Here is a 26,322-nt window from a genome sequence, read left to right on the forward strand (position 1 = left end):
TTTATCCTTAAACCCTTTTTGAACAGGGGTGTTAATGATTAAACACAACCAGGCGAAGGAATAGATATCCTTTTCTTCACTATATTTATCTTTACAGGAGAAATGAGTAGGATACATTTACTCTTTAAAGGAATTACAAAACAAATCCATTATTCAATCCAAATAAATCCAAGATATTAATCTTTCATAAGAATGTAAGGATATTGGGGGAAAAAGTTTCCTTTACACAGCACATACAGTCTTATCAGAACATCCCAAAGTGCTTAACAGCTAATGAACTGCTTCTAAACAACCAAAGTGCACACAGCAAGATTTCGTGAGCAGCAATTGAGTGAATGACCAGATAATTAATTTTGATGGTTTTGAGAGCGTTGGTCAGGGCTCTGTCAGCATTCTCTGTTCTTTGAATAATGTCACCTGAGCAGGCAGGCAGATCTCAGTTATACACCTGGTGATCAATAGAGGAGAGTGGCACTCATTTACAGTGGTTTCTGATTGGGTTTGCTTCCCCTCAATAGACTGAAGGATCATTTTGATTAAGCAACTTGTATCGAGTGCTGGCACTGAATGGTGATCGTGTTCTCTTCCATTGCTGCCCAACTCTCATTTTCCCCCAAGGCCACCATTTTCAAGACAATGTTTAGTTTATCAGAAACGTTTTACCTCTGCACAGGTAAACGCGTCTATGGGCAGGATTTTTACTTTGTCGAGTGGGCGCAGTGGGCAGGCCCGGGAGCAGCCGCAAAACCAACTGCCGCCCGTAACTGGGCCCCGACCACGATTTCATGCTGGTAGCCAACCAGCACGAAAGGCACATTCAGAGCCTCAGCGCTGCTAGGGTGGGGGCTGGAGGAGAGCGAGCGCGGAGGTCAGAGCATGCGTAGGGGTGAATTCAGTGAAAGCTCCCTGAAAGCACAGAGCTGCCTCAGGGAGCTGAACATTTCTAACATTTAAAAAAAAAGATTTCAAAAATAAGGAAAACATGTCCCCTCGTGTGACTCTGCCACATGAGTGGGGACATGTTAAAAATGAGTTTTAAAAATGTTACTGTTTTTTTGATTTACTCTCCGAAACTTCATCCCGCCCGTGGATGAGGTTTCATTAAAAGTCCAAAGGCCGCCTGGCCTATTTGCCCGCCTGCCAACCGAACGGTTGGATGGGCAGCAAAAAATTCAGTTTAATTAATTGATTAAGGGCCTTAGTAGGCCTCTTAATTGTTGGCGAGCGCACTGCTGCCTCTTGCGTGCACCCACCGAGCGAAATATCGCGAGTACGCAATGACTTTGGGACACTCGCCTGACGTCATTGCACACTATTTTATTCCCATTTTGGTCGGGCAGGTACCCGCCCAGAGGGCGAAAAATTCTGCCCTATGTTACACTTGGGCTAAATAAAACCTTAGCTCCCCCTCGATACAACGAATTCTTCAATTTTTCCTTTTGAGGACCTTCCGTTCTTGGGGCACCATCATTCATTACCAAATGGGCTGCAGATCTCTCAGGTATCCATGAAGGCTAATGGGATGTTTCAATGAATTATCTCAAGGGTGGCTGGAGTACAAAGAGGAGGAAGTGATGCTTCAGTTGTTTCGAGCCTTGGCCAGGCCCCCGTCCGGAGTAGTGTATTCAGTTTCAGGCACCACCTCTCAAAACGGAGCTAGTTAATGGGATTTTCCAGCCCTGTCATGGCGGGACCCGCCCGGGAGATTCGGCGGCCCAGCCGAAAATCCATTGACGTTTGGCAGGACCAGATGATCCCAGCAATGGACAGGGCTGGAAAATCCCACCCATTGGTTTTGGAGGGCATTCAGTGAAGAGCAACCAGAATGATACCAGGGTTTAGAGGGTTAAATTGTGAGCACAGGTTGCATAAATCTCGCTGTATTCCCTTAAGTGTAGAAGATTGAGGGGGGATCTGATTGGATGTGTTTTCAAATGTTAAAAGGATTTGATGGGGAAGATGCAGAGAAACAATTTCTTCTTGTCGGGAGAATGGGAAATGTAGGGACATGATATAAAATTACACCTGAGCCACTTAGGAGTGAAATCAGGAAGTGCCTTTTTTCACACAAAGAGTAATAGAAATCTGGAACTCACTTCCCCAAAAGCCAGTGGATACTAGGGTCAGTTGGAGCTTTTGACGCTGATTGATAGAATATTGTTAGGCAAGAATATCAATGGGCATGAGCATAGATAGATAAAGTGTGTTCAGGTGCGGATCAGCCATGATCTAATTCAGTGGTGGAGTGAGTTCAAAGGGCTGACGGGCCCCCTCTTGTTCCTATGTTATTAGTGTATCAGCTAGCGAGAGATGCTCTGAAAATTCCGTGCTGCCTGCTCTCTTTACTGAAACATCCCAGGCATTCGATGACACTGCAGCATTGTTTGGTTGAGGAACCAGCATATACAGTAGATGTAGATGCGATCTTCTAACGCATGACAACAGCAAGTGAAATGCCCCCTGTCGTGATTTATACATCATTTTCTTTCTCTTTTGGGTCCCATTCTAGCTGTGCTAGTCTTTCTCGTACTCCTTGTAGCCTCATCCACTGCTGCTCTTGAGCTGAGGCTAGCTGGGAAATGTAGGAAAGCCGACAGATGTGTTATCCTCTGATATTTTTTGTTCTTCTCCTCATTCAGTAATCAGAGAATGGTTCTCTTTGTATCATCAGCCAACATTGCTCATCTGCTTCTTGTCTTCTGTAGAGCTGTAGAAGTGTCACCTTGCACCAAAAATTGCCCGGTGGTAAGGTCAGTCTACCACTGCAGAGGCTGGTCGAGGGGCATTTAAATACCCCTTTTCTCTCGAATTTGAAGGTATTAAGGGGAACGGATAGGGGAGATCGGGAGAAGCTTTTTTCGCTGGATGGGGAATCTAGGTCCATGGGCATAGTCTAAAAAGTGGAGCCAATTTTTTCAGGAGTGAATTTAGTGGTAGATGTTTAAAATCTCTTCCACAAAGAGCTTTTGATGCTAGATCGATTATTAATTTTAAATCTGGGATTGATAGATTTTTGTTCTCCATCTTCCTGTTCTGGTGGCTCATGGCATGATTCAGGAGAGAGCAGAGAGCCTGCTACTTTTGCCTGGAGACAGTTGGAGTTAATGCACTGTATGTGAAATGATTTAGAACAGACTTGTCCAACCCGGGCAAATCCTCTCCATGTGGCCCCCGGAGCGTATGTTGAAAATGCCGGTAGGATGGGTCAGTGAGTTTGAAGATTTCTGCAGGGGACTGCTCCTCCAATCACAGTCTGTTTCTCCCTTGCATTTGCTGCTGATAGGCTTTTTATTGAACCTATCAGAAGCAAACATGGAAGAGAACCAGGCTGTGATTGGAGGAACAGCGAACGCTGGCAACTCTGGAAGGCGCAGGGCCTCCACTCATTATGCTTTTCAACTCAGCTTACAGAGCTTTGGCCTGGCTCTGGCCACATTCTCCCAGGTCTCCCTGTGTTCCACTGATTCTGGCCACATTCCCCTGGTTCCTCTCACGTTCTTCCAGCTACAGCCGCGTTCCCTCAGCTCCAGCCGCATTCTCCCAGTTGTCCCTTCATTTCTAGGTTCTGCCTGCGTTCTGCCGGTTCCTCCCTGTGTCCAAGTGGATCTCAGCACTTCCCTTGGTGGGCACCCTGGTTCGGGTGCCGCTAGGCCTCAGGTCAAGCTCCAGGCCTCCCTTCTGCTCTCATCGCACCTCCCCCACCCCTGCAGCTGATTTGGTGATTGAGGTTAAGTCAGTGAGGGTGAGTGAGTGAGTGAACAAATGAGGGTGGATGGGTGAGGGAGGATGGGTCAGTGAGGGAAGGTGAGCATGTGTGTGTCAGCGAATGAGGGTGTGTGTGTGTGTGTCAGTAACTGAAGGTGAGCGTGTCTGTGTCAGAGAAAGAGAGAGGATGAGTGTGTGCTTGTGTGTCAGAGAGAGACAAGCAAGAGGGTGAAAGGCTATCCGGGGTAGTTAGGAATATGAGGTTAAAATCTAGAACAGCCTTGATCTTATTGAATGGTAAGCAGACTTGAGTGGCATACTCTTGCTCCTAATTCGTATGTACGTACGTCCATATGAATGTGTGTCTGAGAGAGAGGGTGAGAGTGGGTGTGTGAGAGAGAGGGTGTGTGCGTATCAGTGTGTGTGTTTGAGAGGGAGAGGGTGAGTGTGTATGTGAGGGAGAGGGTGAGTGTGTATGTGAGGGAGAGGGTGAGTATGTGTGTGAGAGAGGGGAAGTGTGTATGTGTGAGAGAGGGGAAGTGCGTGTGTGAGAGAGAGAGGGGAAGTGTGTGTGTGAGAGAGAGAAGGTAAGTGCGTGCGTGAGAGGGGGAGGGTGAGTGCACACATGAGAGGGAGGGTGAGTGCGTGTGTTAGAGGGGGAGGGGGAGGGTGAGTGTGTGCATTAGAGGGGGAGGGTGAGTACGTGCGATAGAGGGGGAGGGTGAGTACGTGTGTTAGAGGGGGAGGGTGAGTGCATGTGTTAGAGGGGGAGGGTGAGTGCGTGTGTTAGAGGGGGAGGGTGAGTGCGTGTGTTAGAGGGGGAGGGTGAGTGCGTGCATTAGAGGGGGAGGGTGAGTGCGCGCATGAGAGGGGGAGGGTGAGTGTGCATGTGAGAGAGAGAGTGTGTGTTTGTGAGAGAGAGGGTGAGTGCGTGTATGAGAGAGCGGCCAAATGTGTGTGTGTGAGAGAGAGGGTATTGTGTATGTGTGAGAGAGAGGGTAAGAGCATGTGCGTGAGAGAGAGAGGGAGTGTGAGTGTGTGAGAGAAAAAGAGGGTGTGTGCCTATGAGACAGTGAGTATGAGAGAGTGTAACTATGTGTGTGAGAGAGAAAGTGAGTGTGTGTGTGAGAGAAGGTGTGTGTGTGAGAGAGGGGGTAAATGTGTGTGTGTGGGAGAGAGTGTGTGTGTGCATGCGTGTGTGTGTTTGAGGGAGGAAGGGTGTGTGTTTGAGAGAGAGAGAGAGGGTGAGTGTGTGTTTGTGAGAGAGCGGGTGAGTGCATGTGAGAGAGAGGTTAAGCGTGTGTGTGAGAGAGTGAAAGAGGGTTGTGTGAGTGAGTTTGTGTGTGAGAGAGAGGGTGAGTTTGTGTGTGTGCATGTGAGTGAGGGTGTGTGCGTGTGAGGGCGAGGGTGTGTGTGTGTGTGAGAGAGGCCAAGTGTTTGTGTGTGAGAGAGGGCATTGGGTGTGTGAATGTGAGAGAGGGTAAGAGTGTGTGTGTGTGTGAGAGAGGTTGAGTGTGTGTGTGAGAGAGAGGGTAAGTGTGTGTGTGTGTGTGTAAGTCAGTGAGTGTGTGTGAGAGAGAGAGGGTGAATGTGTGTGTGTGAGAGGGAGAGGGTGAGTGTGTTTGTGAGAGAGAGAGGGTGAGTGTGTTTGTGAGAGAGAGGGTGAATGTGTGTGTAAGAGAGAGAGGGTGATGTGTGTGTGTGAGAGAGAGGGTGAGTGTGTTTGTGAGAGAGAGAGGGTGAATGTGTGTGTGAGAGAGAGAGGGTGATGTGTGTGTGAGAGCGAGAGGGTGAATATGGGTTTGAAAGGTAAAGGGTGAGTGTGTGTGTAAGACGGTGTGTGTGTGTGAGAGAGAGTGATGTTAGTGTGAGGGAGATGGTGAGTGTGTATGTGAGGGAGAGGGTGTGTGTGTATGTGTGAGGGAGAAGGTGAGTGTGTGTATGTGAGGGAGAAGGTGAGTGTGTGTATGTGAGGGAGAAGGTGAGTGTGTGTATGTGAGGGAGAGTGAGTGTGTGTATGAGAGAGAGAGAGATGAGTGTGAGTATATGAGAGAGAGATGGTGTGTATGTCTGTGTGTGAGAGAGAGAGTGAGTTTGTGTGTGTGTGTGTGTGAGAGAGAGGGTAAGTTTGTGTGTGTGGGAGGGGGATAGGGGGGCGTGTGTGTATGCGCTTGTGTGTGTCTGTGTATGTGAGAGAGAGGGGGTGTGTATGTCTGTGTGTGAGAGAGAGAGGGTGTGTGCGTGTGAGATGGTGAGTATGTGTATGAGAGAGTGTGTGTGTGTGTGAGAGAGAGAGAAGGTGAGTGTGTGTGTGTGAGAGAAGGTGTGTGTATGTGTGAGACAGAGAGGGTAAATGTGTGTGTGTGGGAGAGTGTGTGCATGCGTGTGGGAGAGAGTGTGTGTGTGTTTGAGAGAGAGAAAGGGTGTGTGTGTTTGAGGGAGAGAGAGAGGTGAGCGTGTGTGTATGTGAGAGAGAGGGTGAGTGCGTGTGAGAGAGAGGGTGTGTGTTTGTGTGTGTGAGAGAGAGAGAAGGTGGGTTTGTGTGTGTGCGGGTGAGAGAGGGTGTGTGCGGGTGAGAGAGGGTGTGTGCAGGTGAGAGAGGGTGTGTGCGGGTGAGAGAGGGTGTGTGCGGGTGAGAGGGGGTCAGTATATGTGAGGGCGAAGGTAATGTGTATGTGAGGACGAGGGTGAGTGTGTATGTGAGGGTGTATGTGTGTGTGAGAAAGAGGCCAAGTGTGTGTGTACGTGAGAGAGAGTGAGAGTAAGTGTTTGTGTGTTAGAGAGAGTGGGTGTTGGGTGTGTGAGTGTGAGAGAGAGAGGGTATGGTGTGTGTGTGAGAGAGGTTGAGTGTGTGTGAGAGAGAGAGGGGGTAAGTGTGTGTGTGAGAGAGAAAGGAAGATGGTGTGTGTATGAGACAGTGAGTATGTGTATGAGAGTGTGTGTGTAAGACGGTGAGTGTGTGTGTGTGAGAGAGAAGGTGAATGTGTGTGTGAGAGAGAGGGTGAATATGTGTGTGAGAGAGAGGGTAAATGTGTGTGGGAGAGAGAGAGGGTGAATGTGTGTGAGAGAGCGAGAGGGTGAATGTGTATATGAGAGAGAGAGGGTGATGTGTGTGTGAGAGCGAGAGGACGAATGTGTGTGTGAAAGGGAAAGGGTGTGTGTGTGTGTGTGTGAGAGAGAGAGGGTGATGTGTGTGTTCGTGAGAGAGAGAGGGTGAGTGTGTGTGTGAGAGAGAAAGTATGTGAGGGAGAGGGTGAGTGTGTGTATGAAAGAGAGAGAGGTGAGTGTGTGTATGAGGGAGAGAGTGAGCTGCCTTCTTGAACCGCTGCAGTCCATGTGGTGTAGGTAGACCCACAGTGCTATTAGGAAGAGAGTTCCAGGATTTTGACCCAGCAACAGTGAAGGAATGGTGATATATTTCCAATTCAGGATGGTGAGTGACTTGGAGGGGAATTTGGTGGTGTTCCCATCTGTCTGCTGCCCTTGTCCTTCTAGGTGGTAGTGGTCATAGGTTTGGAAGGTGCTGTATAAGGATCCTTGGTGAATTCCTCCAGTGCATCTTGTAGATGGTACATACTGCTGCTACTGTGCGTCGGTGATGGAGAGAGTGAATGTTTGTGGTTGTGCTGCCAATCAAGCGGACTGCTTTGTCCTGGACGGTGTCCAGCTTTTTGAGTGTTGTCGGAGCTGCACTCATCCAGACAAGTGGGGAGTATTCCTTCACACTCCTGACTTATGCCTTGTAGATGGTGGAGAGGATTTTGGGAATCAGGAGGTGAGCTACTCGTTGCATGATTTCTAGCCTCTGATCTGCTCTTGTAGCCACAGTATTTATATGGCTAGTCCAGTTCAGTTTCTGGTCAATGGTAAACCGCCCCCAGGATGTTGATAGTGGGGGATTCAATGATGGTAATGCCATTAAGCGTCAAGAGATGATGGATTGGATTCTCTCTTGTTGGAGATGGTCATTGCCTGACACTTGTGTGCCGCGAATGTTACTTGCCACATGTCAGTCCAAGCTTGGATATTGTCCAGGTCTTGCTGCATTTGGACATGGACTTTTTCAATATCTGAGGAGTTGCGAATAGTGCTGAACATTGTGCAATCATCAGCGAACATCCCCACTTCTGACCTTATGATGGAAGGAAGGTCATTGATGAAGCAGCTGAAGATGGTTGGGCCGAGGACACTACCCTGAGGAACTCCTGCAGTGATGTCCTGGAGCTGAGATGACTGACCTCCAACAACCATAACAATCTTCCTTTGTGCTAGGTATGACTCCAACCAGCAGAGAGTTTTCCCCTGATTCCTATTGACCCTAGTGTTGCTGTGGCTCCTTGATGCCACACTCGGTCAAAAGCTGCCTTGATGTCAAGGGCAGTCACTCTCACCTCACCTCTGAAGTTCAGCTCTTTTGTCCATGTTTGAACCAAGGCTGCAACGAGGTCAGGAGCTGAGTGGCATTGGTGGAATCCAAACTGGGCGTGAGTGAGCAGGTTATTGCTAAGCAAGTGTCGCTTGATAGCACTGTTGATGACCCCTTCCATTACTTTACTGATGATTGAGAGTAGACTGATGGGGTGGTAACTGGCCGTGTTGGATTTGTCCTGATTTTTGTGTACAGGCCACGCCTGGGCAATTTTCCACATAGCCGGGTAGATGCCAGTGTTGTAGCTGTACTGGAACAGCTTGGCTAGGAGCGCAGCAAGTTCTGGAGCACAACTCTTCAGCACTATTGCTGGAATATTGACAGGGCCCATAGACTTTGCAGTATCAGTGCCTTCAGCCGTTTCTTGATATCACGTGGAGTGAATTGAATTGGCTGAAAACTGGCATCTGTGATGCTGGGGACCTCCGGAGGAGGCCGAGATGGATCATCCACTTGGCACTACTGGCTGAAGATTATTGCGAATGCTTCAGCCTTATCTTTTGCACTCATGTGCTGGGCTCCACCATAATTGAGGATGGGGATATTTGTGGAGCCTCCTCCTCCAGTGAGTTGTTTAATTATCCACCACCATTCACGCTTGGATGTGACAGGACTGTACAGCTTAGATCTGATCCGTTGGTTGTGGGATCATTTAACTTTGTCGATCACTTGTTGCTTATGCTGTTTGGCATGCAAGTAGCCCTGTGTTATAGCTTCACCAGGTTGACACCTCATTTTTAGGTATGCCTGGTGCTGCTTCTGGCATGCCCTCCTGCACTCTTCATTGATCAAGGGTTGATCCCCTGGCTCGATGATAATGGTAAAGTGGGAGATCAGCCAGGCCATGAGGTTACTGATTGTGTTCGAGTACAATTCTACTGCTGCTGATGGCCAACAGCGCCTCATGGATGCCCAGTCTTGAGTTGCTAGATCTGTTTGAAATCTATCCCATTTAGCACGGTGGTAGTGCCACACAACACGATGGAGGGTATCCTTAATGTGAAGGCAGGACTTCGTCTCCACAACGATCGTGGAGTGGTCACTCCTACCGATACTGTCATGGACAGATGCATCTGCGGCAGGCAGGTTGGTGAGGATAAGGTCAAGTATTTTTTTTCCCTCTTGTTGGTTCCTTCACCACCTGCCGCAGACCCAGTCTAGCAGATATGTCATTTAGGACTTGGCCAGCTTGGTTCGTAGTGGTGTTACCGAGCCACTCTTGGTGATAGACATTGAAGTCCTCCACCCAGAGTACATTCCGCACCCTTGTAACCCTCAGTGCTTCCTCCAAGTGATGTTCAACATGGAGGAACACTGATTCATCAGCTGAGGGAGGGCGGTAGGTAGTAATCAGCAAGAGGTTTCCTTGCCCATGTTTGACCTGATGCCATGAGACTTCATGGAGCTGCAGTCGTTGTTGAGGACTCCCAGGGCAACTCCCTCCTGACTGTATACCACTGTGCCACCACCTCTGCTGGGTCTGTCCTGCTGGTGGGACAGGACATACCCAGGGATGGTGATAATGGTGTCTGGGACATAATCTGTAAGGTATGATTCTGTGAGGATGACTATGTCAGGCTGTTGTTTGACTAGCCTGTGAGACAGCTCTCCCAATTTTGGCACTAACCCCCCCAGATGTTAGTAAGGACTTTCTAGGGTCGACAGGGCTGAATTTGCCGTTGTCGTTTCCGGTGCCGACATCGATGCCGGATGGTCCATCCGGTTTCATTCCTGAGAGAGAGGGAGAGGGTGAGTGCGTGTGTGTCTGAGAGAGATTGAACGTGTGTGCATCTGAGAGAGGGTGAGTGTGTGTTTCTGAGAGAGAGGGTGAGTGTGTGTGTGAGAGAGAGGTGAGTGTGAGAGAGAGGGTGTGAGAGAGAGAGTGTGTGTGTGAGGGGGACTGTGAGTATGTGTGCGTATGAGAGAGAGAAGATGTGTATGAAAGAGAGGGGGTGAGTGTGTGTGTGAAAGAGAGGGATGACTGTGTGAGACAGAGAGGGGGTGAGTGTGTGTGTGTGAGAGAGAGGGGGTGAGTGTGTGTTTGTGAGAGAGAGGGGGTGAGTGTGTGTGTGTGAGAGAGAGGGGGTGAGTGTGTGTGTGTGAGAGAGAGGGGGTGAGTGTGTGTGTGTGTGAGAGAGGGGGTGTATGTGTGTGAGAGAGAGGGGATGAGCATGTGTGTGTGTGAGAGAGGGTGTGTGTGTGTGAGAGAGAGAGGGGGTGAGTGTGTGTGAGAGAGAGAGAGGGGGTGAGTGTGTGTGTGTGTGTGAGAGAGAGGGTGTGTGTGTGTGAGAGAGAGGGTGTGTGCGTGTGAGAGAGAGGGTGTGTGCGTATGAGAGAGAGAGGGGGTGAGTGTGTGTGTGAGAGAGAGAGGGGGTGAGTGTGTGTGAGAGAGAGAGAGGGGGTGAGTGTGTGTGTGTGTGTGTGAGAGAGAGGGTGTGTGTGTGTGAGAGAGAGGGTGTGTGCGTGTGAGAGAGAGGGTGTGTGCGTATGAGAGAGAGAGGGGGTGAGTGTGTGTGTGAGAGAGGGGGTGAGTGTGTGTGTGTGTGAGAGAGAGGGGGTGAGTGTGTGTGAGAGAGAGAGAGGGGGTGAGTGTGTGTGTGTGTGTGTGTGAGAGAGAGGGTGTGTGCGTGTGAGAGAGAGGGTGTGTGCGTGTGAGAGAGAGGGTGTGTGCGTGTGAGAGAGAGGGTGTGTGCGTGTGAGAGAGAGGGTGTGTGCGTGTGAGAGAGAGGGTGTGTGCGTGTGAGAGAGAGGGTGTGTGCGTGTGAGAGAGAGGGTGTGTGCGTGTGAGAGAGAGGGTGTGTGCGTGTGAGAGGTGAGGGTTTCTGTGTCTGAGAGGGAGAGGAGGTGAGTTTGTGTTTCAGAGAGAGAAAGGGTGAACGTGTGTGTGTTTGGGAGAGGTGAGTGCATGTGTGTATGTGTGTGAAGAGAGGGTGAGTGTGTGTGAGAGAGAGGTGTGTTTTTGAGAGAGAGAGAATGTGTGTGAGAGAGAGAGATGGTGAGTTTGTGTGGATGAGAGAGAGGGTGTATGTGTGTGAGGGAGAGAGGGCAAGTGTTTTTGTGCCTGAGAGGGGGTGAACCTGTGTGTATCTGAGAGAGTGGGTTAGCATGTATGTATCTGAGAGGGTGAGTGTGTGTGTGAGATAGAGAGAGAGAGAGAGGGTGAGGATGTGTTTGTGAGAGAGGGTGAGTTTGTGTTTGTGCGTGTGTGTAGAGAGAGAGAAACAGGTGAGTAAGAGGGAAGGGAGTGTGTGTCTGGCTTACGCCTAGTCTCTGGGTTCTCGTTCACCCTCACCCCCACACACCCACAGGCACTCTCACAGTGGGCGAGGGGTGAGGGAGTGAGCACCTGAGACTGGGACAGAGCTGGACACACACATTCTCACCCTTTCACACTTGAGTGGTCGTCTTAGTTTTTTTTAAAATGAGTAATAAATAATATATTTATTGTTGTGATTTTGTTTTGCTCAGCAAGTTATTTTCTTTTCATACGTTATTTTTTTTTAAATTCATGTTTAATGTTGTGCCAAACCTTTTCTTTCAGGAATTTTCTCATCAGCCCCCCAAGTGTTGAGGAAAATTGAAATGTGCCCCCCTCCCCGCCCACCATGTGAAAAGGTTATACAAGCCTGCGTTAGTTTCCCCTGATAGATATGATAACATGCTCCATGAAGGCAATATACTTTTTCCTTTCTATGGATGCAAGGCTATTCCAGTATTAATAGAGATAGTAAAATCTCTCCACTAAGACAGCCCATAGCTTTACACAGGTCTCACGACTGCTAAAAATGCTGCAATAGCTTCCTTCTCCATAAACCTCTGTGTTAAAAACAAGAACAGAAAACGCAGGACAAACTCTGAAATTATTGCCATTATCCAAACATCTGTGATCCTTTGGGAGGACAATGATGATCTAGTACGTGAGTCATCTTCAGAATGCAGCAGAATTGGTCATCCTATATTTTATTTGAAAGTTTTGCCAACACATCTATTACTAGCCTCTACTGTAGGATTTGTTTGTGAAAGGTAAGTAATGAGCTGTAGTCCACAAAGGACCATGGTCATCTCTCTCCATTAGACAGAGACAATTGGTTGTATATAGTTTGCGGGGTAACCCTCAGACAGGAGTGGTATTGTCATCCCAAGATGTGGTTTCAGACTTCTCTGACTGCAGGTGTTGAAGAAATGGGTTAGCATACCCCCTCTAATCTCAGGGCTCACAGCAGGCTCCATTCTTCACCAGGGGCCTTTCTTGACCTTTTGACCCTGGTTCAAAATACCTGGTTGCTCATTAAATTCTTGTCTGATTAAAATCAATTGGAGGTGAGATCAAACCCGAATCCTTGGTTGCCTGAAGAGAGTTTGTGCTCTAATTTTGTCCCACCACCGTGTAAAGATAACAACTCAGGCCAAGACCAATTTGGAGGCAATGGAGTGTACATGGTGCCTGCGATGTTCTGCCCATTTCCTGGTAGACTAATGTCCACTCAAATAACCTTATGAAATGACTGGTTGTTTCTGCAGAAGCACGAGGGCCAGTTCACAGTAATTCAGCTGATCGGGATGCTGTGCGGAATAGCATCTGGAATGAAGTACCTCTCCGAGATGGGTTACATACACAAAACCCTGGCGGCGCACAAAATCCTGGTCAACAGCAATCTGCTGTGCAAAGTGGCGGGTTTCAGGCAAGCACATGAAGAGAAGGTGGACTCTGTGTTCACAACTATGGTGAGTGGAATAAGGCACCAAACAACTGTCTGACATGTTAAAAACACCATGAAGTACTATTGTGGCATTCACATCAGCAATGTCACCTTGATATGGCCTCCATCTGAAAGTACAGTAATTGATAACCGTGATCTGAATCTCAGAGGTTTCAATTGACCTCCAGGATCTACAACCTTCTCGGAGAGAGTTCCAAATTTCCAAAACCCTTTATTTGTAAAATTGTTTCCTGATTTGAATCATGAATGGCTTAATTTTGCTGAGAGGATGTTTCCCCGTTGGGGGAAACTAGGAGACACAACTTAAAAATAAAGAGTCTCCCATTCAAGACTGAGATGAGAAATTTTTTCCCTGATGGTTGTTAACCTTTGGAATTCTCTTCCCCAGTGAACAGCGGAGGCTGGGTTATTTAATATATTCAAGGCTAAGACAGATTTTTGATCAACACGGGAGTCCAGGGTTAAGGGGTGGTCGAGGGCAGACAGGAAAGTGGAGTTGAGTTATAATTTTATTGAATGGCAGAGCATTTTCCTGCTCCAAATTCTTGTGTTCTTGAATTGACGATTGAGCTCCCTATTCCTGGATTCCTCCACCTGTGGAAATAGTTCTTCCGGATCTATTTAATCATTTTTCCACCTTTTGGTTTGATGTCCCTCTATACAATCTTCCTGCTAAGCATGTGACCAGCAATCGCCGACCATATCAAATCTCTTTATTATTTTAAATACCCCAATTAGATCGACCCTCAATCTTCTGTTGCCAAGGGAATATGAGTCTTCTGTTAGTAGGCCCTGTGGTTAAATCAGCTTTCTCTGTGTTGGTGTTCAGCACATACACAAAAAATTGCACATTCCACAGCTGGATTAACAGATCACTTAATATTCAATGGCTCATTACCCACTTCAGTAATATGAAAGGACCATTTGGTTGATGATTGGCTGCTAATTTTTCATTGCTGCTAACAAATGGCCATTCTTACAAATCATTTGGTTTAAACGCAAGTGCTCCTGCGATTCATTAAGTATTGGTTGAAATAGCCCACCCTTTTCTCCTGCTTATAGCACGCACAGAATTTTCAGCCCCAAGAAATCAGCAAGAGCACACATGCGTTCCCGCTTTAAATTCTCACTGTAATGGGAAGCAATCTCTGGGTGAAAAAATCCCTTTTCTTGGCAGGTTCCTTAAAAGCAAGTGGTCACCTGAAAGTAAAGTAGACCTCAGATTTCTTCAGAGCAGCCAAAAGTGATGGCTACAGTTTTACACCCAGAATTTCTAAACCAAGACCAGTTGGCTCCTTTCTTAAAATTGTGACGGGCTCCTGTTTCTATGCTGAACGACTTTGTTTTATATTGTACAGTAAAGCGGTGCTTTGTAAAATTACCATTACTGAAGCGCTAATGCCCATTCTGCAATCACCTTTGGTGTGGCTGTGGACGTTGTCGATATTGTTTTGAAAGAGCACGGAAAAAATGATTTGGTGGAACAATTTTTTCCCCCGGCTCATGTAATGAGCCAAGCATTTTTTAAATTTTTTGCCAGAGTGACATCACACAAATACCAAGCACTACAGTATAATTTACAAATACGTAAACATGGCAACCTCAACAAACCACTTCTTCTCATGAAAATGATTTTTATTTATCATTCTTATTTATTTGTGTGTCCACGGTGACAGAATGAGCATCAGTGTTTTAGTAATGATGATACTACAGAGCACTCTTTGCCCCCGGGTCAGAAGGTTGTGGGTTCAAGTCGAGCTCCAGAGATTTGAGCATAAGAACCTTATGTTGACGCAGTGCAGTCCTGAGGGAGCACTGCACTGTCAGAAGTGCTGCCTTTTGGGTGAGGCATTAAACCGAGGCCACATCTGCTCTCTCAGACCAATGTAAAAGATTCCATGGTAGTATTTCAAAGAAGATTAGGGTGAACCCTGGTGTCCTGGCCAATAATTAACCCCCAATCGACATCACTTTAAAAAAAACAGTTAAGCTGTTCCTTATCACATTGCTGTTTGTGGGAGTTTGCTATGTGAAAATTGGCTGCTGTGTTTCCTACATTACAACATTGGCTACACTTCAAAAAGTGCTTCAATAGTTGTAAATCACTTTGGGATATCATGGAATGCACTACATAAATTCAAATCTCTTTTTTCTATTTTAAAGTTTTGTATGCCCAGCTTTCTTATCGTCTTAGTGCAGTTTGTTCAGGGACAGAGGAACAGGAGTAAGCCATTCAGCCCCTCAAGCCTGTACCTCACTTAATTAGACTGTGCTGTGGCTGATCTATATATTAAATTCACCGACCTGCCTTGATTCCATAACCCTCAGTGCTCCTGCCTAACTAAAATCTCACTAAAACTAAAATTTTCAGCCGTTTGGAGGAAAATGTTCCAGATTTCAACCTTTGTGTGAAGAAGTAATTCCAAATGTCATGTCTGAACCCCCCTAGCTCTAACTTGAAGTGAATGCCCCCTTTTCCTCCCTCCAGCCCGGAGGGAATAGTTCTATCTACCTTATCAAATCCTTACATCTCAATTGGATCACCCCTTATTGTCTATACACAAGGGAATACAAACGCTGTTAATGCAATTTGTTCTCATTATTGAACCTTAATCGTTCCAGTATTGTGCTGCACGGCAGCCCCTCGAAAATTCATATATCCTTTCTGAGGAATGGCACACAGAAGTGAATGCAGGATTCGGTGTCAAACAGGTCAAAAATAAATTAAGAGGTGTACAAATTTTACCATGGAGCCAAAACAAAGTAGAATTTCACAATGGGGTAAATACTCTCCCTCTGCACTTGTGACGTATTCACTTTTCCTCGCATCTAAACTGAGAAAAAGTCTCAAAGGGCAAACCTTGGTGCAGCCTCTGCCATGTGCTTTACGGTGATAGATTCCAGCAGAGTAAGATCTGAGCCGCATCTGCCAACTCTTTCTGAAACAGGGTGGGAAGGCCTCGATCCTGTGGGCAGCTCCAGAAGCCATCCAGTACCACAGATACAGCACAGCCAGCGATGTGTGGAGTTTCGGGATAGTCATGTGGGAAGTGATGTCCTATGGAGAACGACCTTACTGGGACATGTCCAATCAAGACGTGAGTTGCAGAGTTGGCTCCTGAATGTGTAATTGTCACTCAATTTCAAGCAAGAGTTCAGCAAAATGGCTGCTAATGAATTTTTGACCTCACCCTTAGGACAGGTTGATGTAGTTTATTGCCATTCACAGATCTACATGTTATACTTGATTGTTTGTAGCGTAATTAGATTTTCTGATACAATCTTCTTCCAGCTAAGTGTGCGATTAGCAACTGGATATTATTGTTATGGAATATTCAGATGTATAATTTTGTCTGATAGAATTTTGCACAAAGGGACCATTTAATATTTTAGTAGCATGAGAATTGTGGAATGATTGTAGATTTGGCACAGAGTCAACTCCCTGTACAGCTGATGGTAAATTTTCACAACCTTTGGGCCTACGTCTTAAAGTGATATCTCTGTCATCCTGCATTACCTTTGCAGGTGATTAAAGCAGTCGAAGAAGGTTTTCGTCTCTCTGCTCCCATGAACTGCCCGTCCAGGCTCCACCAGCTCATGCTGGAGTGTTGGCAGAAGGATCGCAATGACAGGCCCAAATTTGCACAGATCCTGAGCCTCCTTAGCAAGATGGGGTGCAATCCTGACAGCCTGAAAGCCATCCCCAACGGCTGCCTCAGGTAAATACCAACCAGAGCCTTGTGTTTTGCCCAGGTTTGTATCTAACTGATTGGATTGGACCTTGGGATGGTCATACAATGGCTCACAGTGCTTTATTTATGAACAGTTTTACTAGAGATGATAGAACTACTGCAAGCAGATTTCACCATTAAAGTCCCCTTGTGATGCTCTAATCATCTACCATCTGCTCTGTTTTAATAGCATCTAACCTGATATTTGCAGATGTAACATCTGCCTCAGTAGTAATGTTTTAACTATATTTTAAATGTAAATGACTTTAGATTCAACACACTGTCTCCTTTCAACTTTATGCTTAGAAATATGAAACATAAATATAAGAGGCACTACTTTGTATACATTTGTGTTCCTCAATCCTTTGAGATCCTTTGACTGATCTTAGTACCTGGGTTTTAATCCAGCCCTGACTGATGAAAGGCTTCTTTCCTTATTAATTGCTCTGGAATGAATTTGCACAGCGTTTGGAGAGAGTCTCCCAACAGTGCTTTATAAAAAAAAAAGCACCAAATATCGCACCATTGAGCACAAAACATCACTCATTCAGCAGCCTCACTCGGATAAGCCAGAAGGATATTGGCCTGAGAAAGGGGCAGTGCCGCATGGTTCATTCTTACGGACATGCGAATTAGGAGCATGAGGAGTTCTCCTGAAGAATTCTTTAAAGCACATTAATGAAGAAGCTGGAGGGATTTTACCTTGAATCAGATCCATGCTCTGCCTGAACTGAGCGTGCTTAATGGGATGTGTCATCCAGCATTTGTGCTGTCCTGCACTTGATTTGACAAAACTTCACACTGACAACAAGTAACCCTACGTGAAAGAATGGTCTGTTCACAGAACTGACCTCGCCCCTCAGGCACAAACTTTAACAAACGGGTTAAATATGAGCGAAGATTAATCAGTGGAAACAGTTTAATAATCTGTCATTTATTCAAGCTCGGAGATTTCCTGTAGAGGAGCTCATGGCAAAAGCAGGGATGCCGACTCCACTCGCAACTCCCCTCCACCCCCAATTGGGTACTCTGTCTGCATCTCTCTTCCTCTCTCCTCCCCGCCTCTCCCCTTCCTTCCTTCCCTTTGTCTTTGGCAGTGAATGAAAAACTCTCACATTGGGAACATTTTGTTTTACAGTCGAGTAGAATTTTTTTGATGCGTTGTAATCTGGGAGCAAATTGGGCTTGGGGCAAATTGTTTGAGTAACTTGATTGTTTGTTTTCTACTTTCGTTATTCACCGATTAGATTGAAACACTTAACCTAATGAGGAAAAGAAATTGACTTCACGGTTCAAAAAATATGACATAAAATGCAGACGCAAGAAATGATGTTGTAATGATATAAAGTCGGGGCAATTAGCTGTGCCTTTTTACACTCCCATTACCATGGTGACATCGTAGACATTGTTGACTATAACAATCCATTTGGTTTTTGATGAGCTTACCAGAGGACTAAAGATTGTGACATAAGCTCATAAAAAATAGGAGCAGAAGAAGGCCATTTGGCTCATCAAGCCTGCTCCGCCATTCAATAAGATTATAGCTGATCTGATTGTGCCTTTAACTCCACTTTCCTCCCTCCCCCCATAACCCCTGACCCTCCCTTGTAGATTAAAAGTCGGTCTAATTCTGCCTTAAATATATACAATGACCAAGGCTCCACTGTTCTCTGTGGAAGAGAGTTCCAAAGACTTATCACTCTCTGAGAGAAGAAATTCCTCCTCATCTCTATCTTAAATGGGAGACCCCTTATGTTTAAACTGTGCCGCAGTTCTCGATTCCCCATGAGATGAAACATCCTCTCAGCATTTACTTTGTCAATTCCCCTCAGAAACGTGTACGTTTCAATGAGATCACCTCTGATTCTTCTAAACTCCCAACAACTATAGGCCCAACCTGCTCATCCTTTTCTTACAAGACAAACCCTTCGTCCCAGGAATCTGTTGAGTGAACCTTCTCTGAACTGCTTCTAATGCAAGTATATCCCTCAAATAAGGAGACAAAAACTGTACTTAGTGCTGTAGGTTTGGTCTCACCAGTGCCTGGTACAGTTCTAACAAGATTCCCCTACCCTCTTTTCACCCACCCTTTCTTTCTCCTTACCCTTTCCCTCCACTCTCTGTCCTCATCCGCTCTCACTCCTCCTGCTCTCGCTCCTCCCACACATTTTCTCCCTCCCCTCCTCCTCGCACTCACTCCCTCTCTCATCCCTCACACTCTCTCCTCAACTTCTCTCTCTTTGCCAACACTTAATCACTTTCGTCCCCCTCTCCCTCCACGCAGGTTTGCTTCCCTCCGTCTTGCCTCTCTCCCCCTCACTCACCATCCCTCCCCCTCATTCGCCGTCCCTCCCCCTCATTCGCCGTCCCTCCCCCCTCACTCGCCGTCCTTCCCCCCTCACTCGCCGTCCTTCCCCCCTCACTCGCTGCCCCTCCCCCCACATTCGCCGTCCCTCCCCCTCACTCGCCATCCCTCCCCCCTCACTCACCGTCCCTCCCCCCTCACTCGCCGTCTCTCCCCTGCACTCGCCGTCCCTCCCCCTCACTCGCCGTCTCTCCCCCCTCACTCGCCGTCCCTGCCCCTCACTCGCCATCCCTCCCCCTCACTCGCCGTCTCTCCCCCCTCACTCGCCGTCCCTCCCCCTCACTCGCCGTCCCTCCCACCTCACTCGCCGTCCCTCCCCCCTCACTCGCCGTCTCTCCCCCTCACTCACCGTCCCTCCCCCTCACTCGCCATCCCTCCCCCCTCACTCACCGTCCCTCCCCCCTCACTCACCGTCCCTCCCCCCTCACTCGCCGTCTCTCCCCCCGCACTCGCCGTCCCTCCCCCTCACTCGCCGTCTCTCCCCCCTCACTCGCCGTCCCTGCCCCTCACTCACCATCCCTCCCCCTCACTCACCGTCTCTCCCCCCCTCACTCGCCGTCCCTCCCACCTCACTCGCCGTCTTTCCCCCTCACTCGCCGTCCCTCCCCCCTCACTCTCCGTCCCTCCCCCTCACTCGCCATCCCTCCCCCCTCACTCGCCGTCTCTCCCCCTCACTCGCCGCCCCTCCCCCCTCACTCGCTGTCCCTCCCCCCTCACTCGCTGTCCCTCCCCCCTCACTCGTTGTCCCTCCCCCTCACTCTCCGTCTCTCCCCCTCACTCGCCGCCCCTCCACCCTTACTCGCCGCCCATCCCCCCTCACTCTCCGTCTCTCCCCCCTCACTCGCCGTCTCTCCCCCTCACTCGCCGTCTCTCCCACTCACTCTCTGTCCCTCCCCCTCACTCGCTGTCCCTCCCCCTCACTCGCCGCCCCTCCCCCCTCAGTCTCTGTCCCTCCCCCCTCACTCGCCGTCCCTCCCCCTCACTCACCGCCCCTCCCCCCTCACTCACCGTCCCTCCCCCTCACTCGCCGTCCCTCCCCCCTCACTCGCCGTCTCTCTCCCCTCACTCGCCGTCTCTCTCCTATCACTCGCCGTCTCTCCCCCTCACTCGCCGTCTCTCCCCCTCACTCTCTGTCCCTCCCCCCTCACTCGCCGTCCCTCCCCCTCACTCGCCGCCCCTCCCCCTCAGTCTCTGTCCCTCCCCCTCACTCGCCGTCCCTCCCCCTCACTCGCCGTCCCTCCCCCTCACTCGCCGTCCCTCCCCCTCACTCGCCGTCCCTCCCCCTCACTCGCCGTCCCTCCCCCTCACTCGCCGTCCCTCCCCCCCACTCGCCGTCTCTCCCCCCCGCTCGCCGTCCCTCCCCTCACTCGCTGTCCCTCCCCCTCACTCTCTGTCCCTCCCGCTCACTCGCCGCCCCTCCCCCCTCACTCTCTGTCCCTCCCCCTCACTCGCCGTCCCTCCCCCTCACTCGCCGTCCCTCCCCCTCACTCGCCGTCCCTCCCCCTCACTCGCCGTCTCTCCCCCCCACTCGCCGTCTCTCCCCCCCCGCTCGCCCTCCCTCCCCTCACTCGCCGTCCCTCCCCCTCACTCGCCGTCCCTCCCCCCTCACTCGCCGCCCCTCCCCCTCACTCGCTGTCCCTCCCCCCTCACTCGCCGTATCTCTCCCCTCACTCGCCGCCCCTTCCCCTCACTCGTCGCCCCTCCCCCTCACTCACCGCCCCTCCCCCTCACTCGCCGTCTCTCCCCCTCACTCGCCGTCTCTCCCCTCACTCTCCGTCCCTCCCCCATCACTCGCCATCTCTCCCCCTCACTCGCCGCCCCTCTCTCCTCACTCTCTGTCCCTCCCCCTCACTCGCCGCCCCTCCCCCTCACTCACCGCCCCTTCCCCTCACTCTTTGTCCCTCCCCCCTCACTCTTTGTCCCTCCCCCCTCACTCGCCATCTCTCTCCCCTCACTCGCCATCTCTCCCCCTCACTCGCCTTCCCTCCCCCCTGACTCGCCGTCTCTCCCCCTCACTCCCCGTCTCTCCCCCTCACTCACCGTCTCTCCCCCCTCACTCGCCTTCCAACCCCCTCACTCGCCGTCTCTCCCCCTCACTCGCCTTCCCTCCCCCTCACTCGCCGTCCCTCCCCCCTCACTCGCCGTCCCTCCCCCTCACTCGCCGTCCCTCCCCCTCACTCGCCGTCCCTCCCCCTCACTCGCCGTCTCTCCCCCCCGCTCGCCGTCCCTCCCCTCACTCGCCGTCCCTCCCCCCTCACTCGCCGTCCCTCCCCCCTCACTAACCGTCCCTCCCCCTCACTCGCCGTCCCTCCCCCCTCACTCACCGTCTCTCCCCCTCACTCGCCGTCCCTCCCCCTCACTCGCCATCCCTCCCCCTCACTCGCCGTCCCTCCCCCTCACTCGCCGTCCCTCCCCCCTCACTCGTCGTCCCTCCCCCTCACTCGCCGTCTCTCCCCCCTCACTTGCGTCTCTCCCCCCTCACTCGCCGTCTCTCCCCCCTCACTCGCCGTCTCCCCCCTCACTCGCCGTCCCTCCCCCTCACTCGCCGTCCCTCCCCCTCACTCGCAGTCTCTCCCCCCTCACTCGCCGTCTCTGCCCCCTCACTCGCGTCTCTCCCCCCTCACTCGCCGTCCCTCCCCCTCACTCGCCGTCCCTCCCCCTCACTCGCCGTCCCTCCCCATCACTCGCGTCTCTCCCCCTCACTCGCCGTCTCTCCCCCTCACTCGTCGTCCCTCCCCCCTCACTCGCCGTCTCTCCCCCTCACTCGCCGTCCCTCCCCCTCACTCGCCGTCTCTCCCCCTCACTCACCGTCCCTCCCCCCTCACTCGCCGTCTCTCCCCCTGACTCGCCGTCCCTCCCCCCTCACTCGCCGTCCCTCCCCCTCACTCTCCGTCCCTCCCCCTCAGTCGCCGTCTCTCCCCCCTCATTCCTGCTTTCTTTCTCCTCACCCCCTTTCTTCCCCCTCATTTCCCCTTGCTCTCTCCTTTCAGCTTTTCTCTCCCTCTGCTAGTTCTATCTCTTCACTTTCCTCTTTCTGCACTCTCTCCTTGCACATCACTCACTATCTAAAGCAGTGTAGACTCTGGCAGATCGGATTCTAACCCTCTTTAAATTTAGTTTCTGGTGAACCAAAGTACTTTGCTATGTTGCTCAGTGTTTAATGAAAGATTTTTTGCAGAAATTTTTTTCTATATTTTATGATGCAAAAACCTCACTTGGCCCAGTTGTTTGCTGCTCTGCTGCTTTATATGCAGGACTTTTTGTGACACTGATGCTACAGGACAGGTCATTTTTGAACACTTGTGCTGATTAAACTACTTTGCACAACTGAGCTGAAATCTGTCAGAATTATTTTGTCTCAAATACAGTTCGGAAGTATGTATCATATTTATACACTTGCCTTGTCAATGTCATTTCTATGTGATCATCGTCAAACTGAGCTTCAAGCACATCGCCCACCATTCCAACAGTCAACATGGCCACATTGCTCCCACTCTGTCCTTTACCTCACCCTCACTGCTAATGGAGCTCTTCTGCACTCACTGGCTACCTTAAGATTTGACTATTCCAACTCTGCCAAAGCCTGAACCTGTCCTGAGCTAATTCCAGTTCATCCATCAGCTCTGCCCTTCTGTGATTCCCCTGGACTCTAAATAATTTGTTTTTATTTGTTCATGGCAATGTCATTGGCAAGACCAGCATTTGTTGACCATCCCTATTTGCCCTTGAGAGCAGTTAAGAGTCAACTATATTGCTGTGGGTCTGGAGTCACATGTAGGCCAGACCAGGTAAGGGCAGCAGATTTCCTTCCCTAAAGAACATTAGTGAACCAGAACGATCTTTTATGACGAGAGATAATAGTTTCACGGTCACCATTACTAAGTCTTGCATTCAATTCCAAGATTTATTTTTAATTACATTTGATTAGCGGGAGATAGTGGTGTAGTGGTAATATCTCTGGACAAGTAATCCAGAGGCCGAGGCTAATGCTGTGAGACCCCTTGGGTTCAAATCCCACCACAGCAGCTCCTTTCTTTCTATTTGTTTTTCCCGATGTAACCCATGCAAAAAGTTGCAGAGTTTTATGCACAGTTTGCATTAGGTGCAATTCATGTTTCTCTTTTGCACTAGTTTTAAAGGCATTGTTTTGGAACCCAGGCCCCAGCCACCAAGCTGGCTACCCCCTCCAGGTGAATTAGTCATCATTAGGAATTCCCATTGATTATGCTCGCTTTCAGAGCTGGGAGGAGGCCCCAAAACTTAAGCTGGATCCTTTGGGTGTAAGGACACTAATAGGTACATTTTGAATAAATTGACCTATCCTTTAAATTTACTAAGAGCTAACTACTCTCTGCCAGTGTAACTAGAAAATATTTTGCTATATTTTTTAAAAGTTATATAAAATCAGGTTACTCACGGGTGGTGGATCGATGGTGTTATACAAAGTGTGCTTTTTTGTGATAAACCCATCGTCAGCTATATTAATTAAACTTTACCAAAATACCACTCTTAATTAAATCCAGATTAGTTTTAAAGCATTTTTTAAAATTAAGTTGTAAAACACTGCTGCTTCATGGCAGATTTTGCATTCAGCGATGTGCAAATGATTTTGAGCGGAAACTTGAAGGGGGGAGGGTAGAAACAGTTCTCTAATCAGGCACAATTTGCTCCAGAATTGCCCAAAGCGGAAATGTCACCCCCAGCTTTTTATTTCCAGATTTTTCTAAACTGAATTCAAATTCTCAAACCGCCAAAGTGGGACTTGACGTGTTCCCTGGATTATTAGGCCAGGCCAGTGCTACAAGTCTAGCAACATAGCCACTTGCACTACTGTGCCTTTCATATTAACAATAGTCACCAATAGTATAGTACTTGGATGAGATTAATGTCAGGGATGAGAGATTAAAGGTTATTCTGTGATGAAGAGGCTTGAAAGAGTGGTAAAGAGGGACTGGGATGAGTTACTAAGCATCCCATGAAGTGGACTATTTACTATGGCAGGAATGGTAGCTTTGCATTCTCATTGAATGCGCAGAAACATTGTGGGAGTTGAAAGACATATGATCCCTGGGAACGCTGAACGGTGAAACAGCAGTAATTTGTTATTTTTTCTGATTGGGGAAAAAGATATTCTACGGTTTTGAAGGGATATTGCTAAGAGTGCCACCCCATTGCTGTCATGAAGTGGGGCACCATGGGTATGTCAAACTAACATCAGCCCTGGGTTCTTGACCCTGCATCAGTTCAGCGGGCTTGGCATCCATCCTGTGTTCAAGATCTTGCTTATCCTGCAAATCAAGTGATTGAAAGGCTAGGATTTGCAATCATAATTACGAGACATTGCGCCGCTGAACCCACTCAATACAGGTGCTCAGCCCTAAAGCCCAGTGTTACTGAATGAATCAATCTGAGAGGCTTTAACCAACCCGAAATGCCAGAATCTCGTGATGGCATAATGCAGTACTGACCCAGTAAGTAATTACTGTTGGGTGAATATCAGTGATCTGTATCTACATACCTTTTTATTGTTCTTTATTTTTTGTGATAAAACATTGTGGAAGTCAGGAGATATTTCCCTTTTCTGATAATGAACTGTAAAAAGCCTAGCAATGAATCTATCTGCACCGAGGCATAAAAGTGGAAAAGCAAACTTTCAGTGACAATTTACAGCTTGGACTGCCCATTTAGAAGCCAGATTCTCCAGTCCTTAGCTGAGTCCTGAGTAAAAATGAAAGGACAGAGGCGGCAGAGAATGTAACAGTCTTTCTCTTTGTGACATTCAGGAATCATTGAAAAACCCTTTCCTTTTTTCTGCGTTACCTCTCATCTCCGCTTTTTAGCAACAGACCTCAGAACCTGCACATTCCCCTCATGGAGCAAAACTTCCAAGCATTCCCATGCTTTGACTCAGTGGGCGAGTGGTTGGATGCCATTGAGATGGGCAGATATAAGGACAACTTCACTGCTGCTGGATACTGCTACCTGGAGTCAGTCGCAAGAATGACAGTCCAGTAAGTGATCTTTAACATAGACAAATTGCCATTAGGCTGCCCATTTTGGCCACGATGCAGGTATGAAAGTGAGAGTAGTGCACCCGATATCCTGATGTGTTTCCTACATTTGAAGTTTCTGAGTTTACTCATATGTCTTGCATAACCCCTCAATTTATCCAGGAAGATCGCAGACAACTTGTATAGATTTCTTAATCCCTGGCAAACCTTGGGGCTGCTCTTCTCCGTGGTCTGGAGTAGTGAAGTTTGGGAGTGTGCCTGTAACAATGTGAGCATGGACCATGTGGCTCAGGAATGTGTTAGGTGGACATTTACAGCAAAGAATGGCCATAAAGCAATCATAATAATTCCCCTCCCGCCTGTCTGAATTTCATGCTCACTAAATTAAGGCTGGGATAGAGTGACTACAGTATGAACATTGCATAATCTTAGATCACAAAGCATCACCAGCTCTATTCCAGTAAACTACCTCAACCAGACTGAGTTGAGCGCCCATTACTTCACCAGTGAGATCTTTGTTTCCTCTGTTGGGCCTACACGATGTGCTTTATTTATAGCACAGCTTCTGAACAATTTTCTAAGTGTCCACTGGCAACAGGGAACCTCACCCCCACTGCTGGTGCAAATAATCACGATTATAGCTGGGAAAACTCAGCAGGTCTGACAGCATCTGCGGAGACGAATACAGTTGACGTTTTGAGCCTGTATGACTCTTATGATGAAGAGTCATACGGACTCGAAACGTTCACTGTATTCGTCTCCGCAGATGCTGTCAGACCTGCTGAGTTTTTCCAGCTATTTTTGTTTTTGTTTCAGATTTCCAGCATCCGCAGTATTTTGCTTTTAATCGTGATTATGCTGTTTATTCCCTACACTAACTTGTGCCCAAAGAATTTAGATTTAGGCTTTGGAATATCAGCAGAAGTGCATTCGGATCGCACCGTCAACTACTGAAAAACATCGCAGAGGCATTAGAACAGCAGATGCTAAACGAATGAAAAATAGGTTAGGAGGTGTGGCCAAAAGCTTGGCCAAAGAGGTGACTTCTAAGGGGGGGTCGGGGGAGGGATTCTTAAAGGAAATGAGGGAGATGCTGGGGTTTAGGAGGCAAATCCCAGAATGTGCGAACCAGGCGACTGAAGGCCCTGGCACCACCACAGAGGCTGGGTGACCGCACCAGAGATAGAGGAACGGGAAAGCTGGGTTCTGAGGCTGACTGTGGTTACGAGGTCAGGGAGGGATGTGACCACAGAAGGATTTAAACGCAAAGATGAGAATTCAAAATTTGAGGTGCTGGAGGATCAGAAGCCAATGTTGGTGAGCTAGGGAGTGTGTGATGGGAAGAGTGCTCTTCACATGT

At 48.8% G+C, this 26,322-nt stretch overlaps 1 protein-coding gene across 1 annotated transcript in view; it reads left to right on the forward strand.

Moving 5' to 3' along the window:
• The window catches only part of epha10 (EPH receptor A10), a 603,193-nt gene that overhangs the window by 566,688 nt on the left and 10,183 nt on the right, over nucleotides 1–26,322 (forward strand). The window contains exons 13-16 of the mRNA XM_078566952.1: nucleotides 12,656–12,859; nucleotides 15,804–15,953; nucleotides 16,381–16,574; nucleotides 24,792–24,962. Coding sequence (XP_078423078.1) covers nucleotides 12,656–12,859; nucleotides 15,804–15,953; nucleotides 16,381–16,574; nucleotides 24,792–24,962 — 719 coding nt within the window. The remainder of the gene's footprint in view (nucleotides 1–12,655; nucleotides 12,860–15,803; nucleotides 15,954–16,380; nucleotides 16,575–24,791; nucleotides 24,963–26,322) is intronic.

The sequence above is a fragment of the Cetorhinus maximus genome, chromosome 21 (assembly GCF_964194155.1).
Source record: "Cetorhinus maximus chromosome 21, sCetMax3.hap1.1, whole genome shotgun sequence".
NCBI classification, from domain to species: Eukaryota; Metazoa; Chordata; class Chondrichthyes; order Lamniformes; family Cetorhinidae; genus Cetorhinus; species Cetorhinus maximus.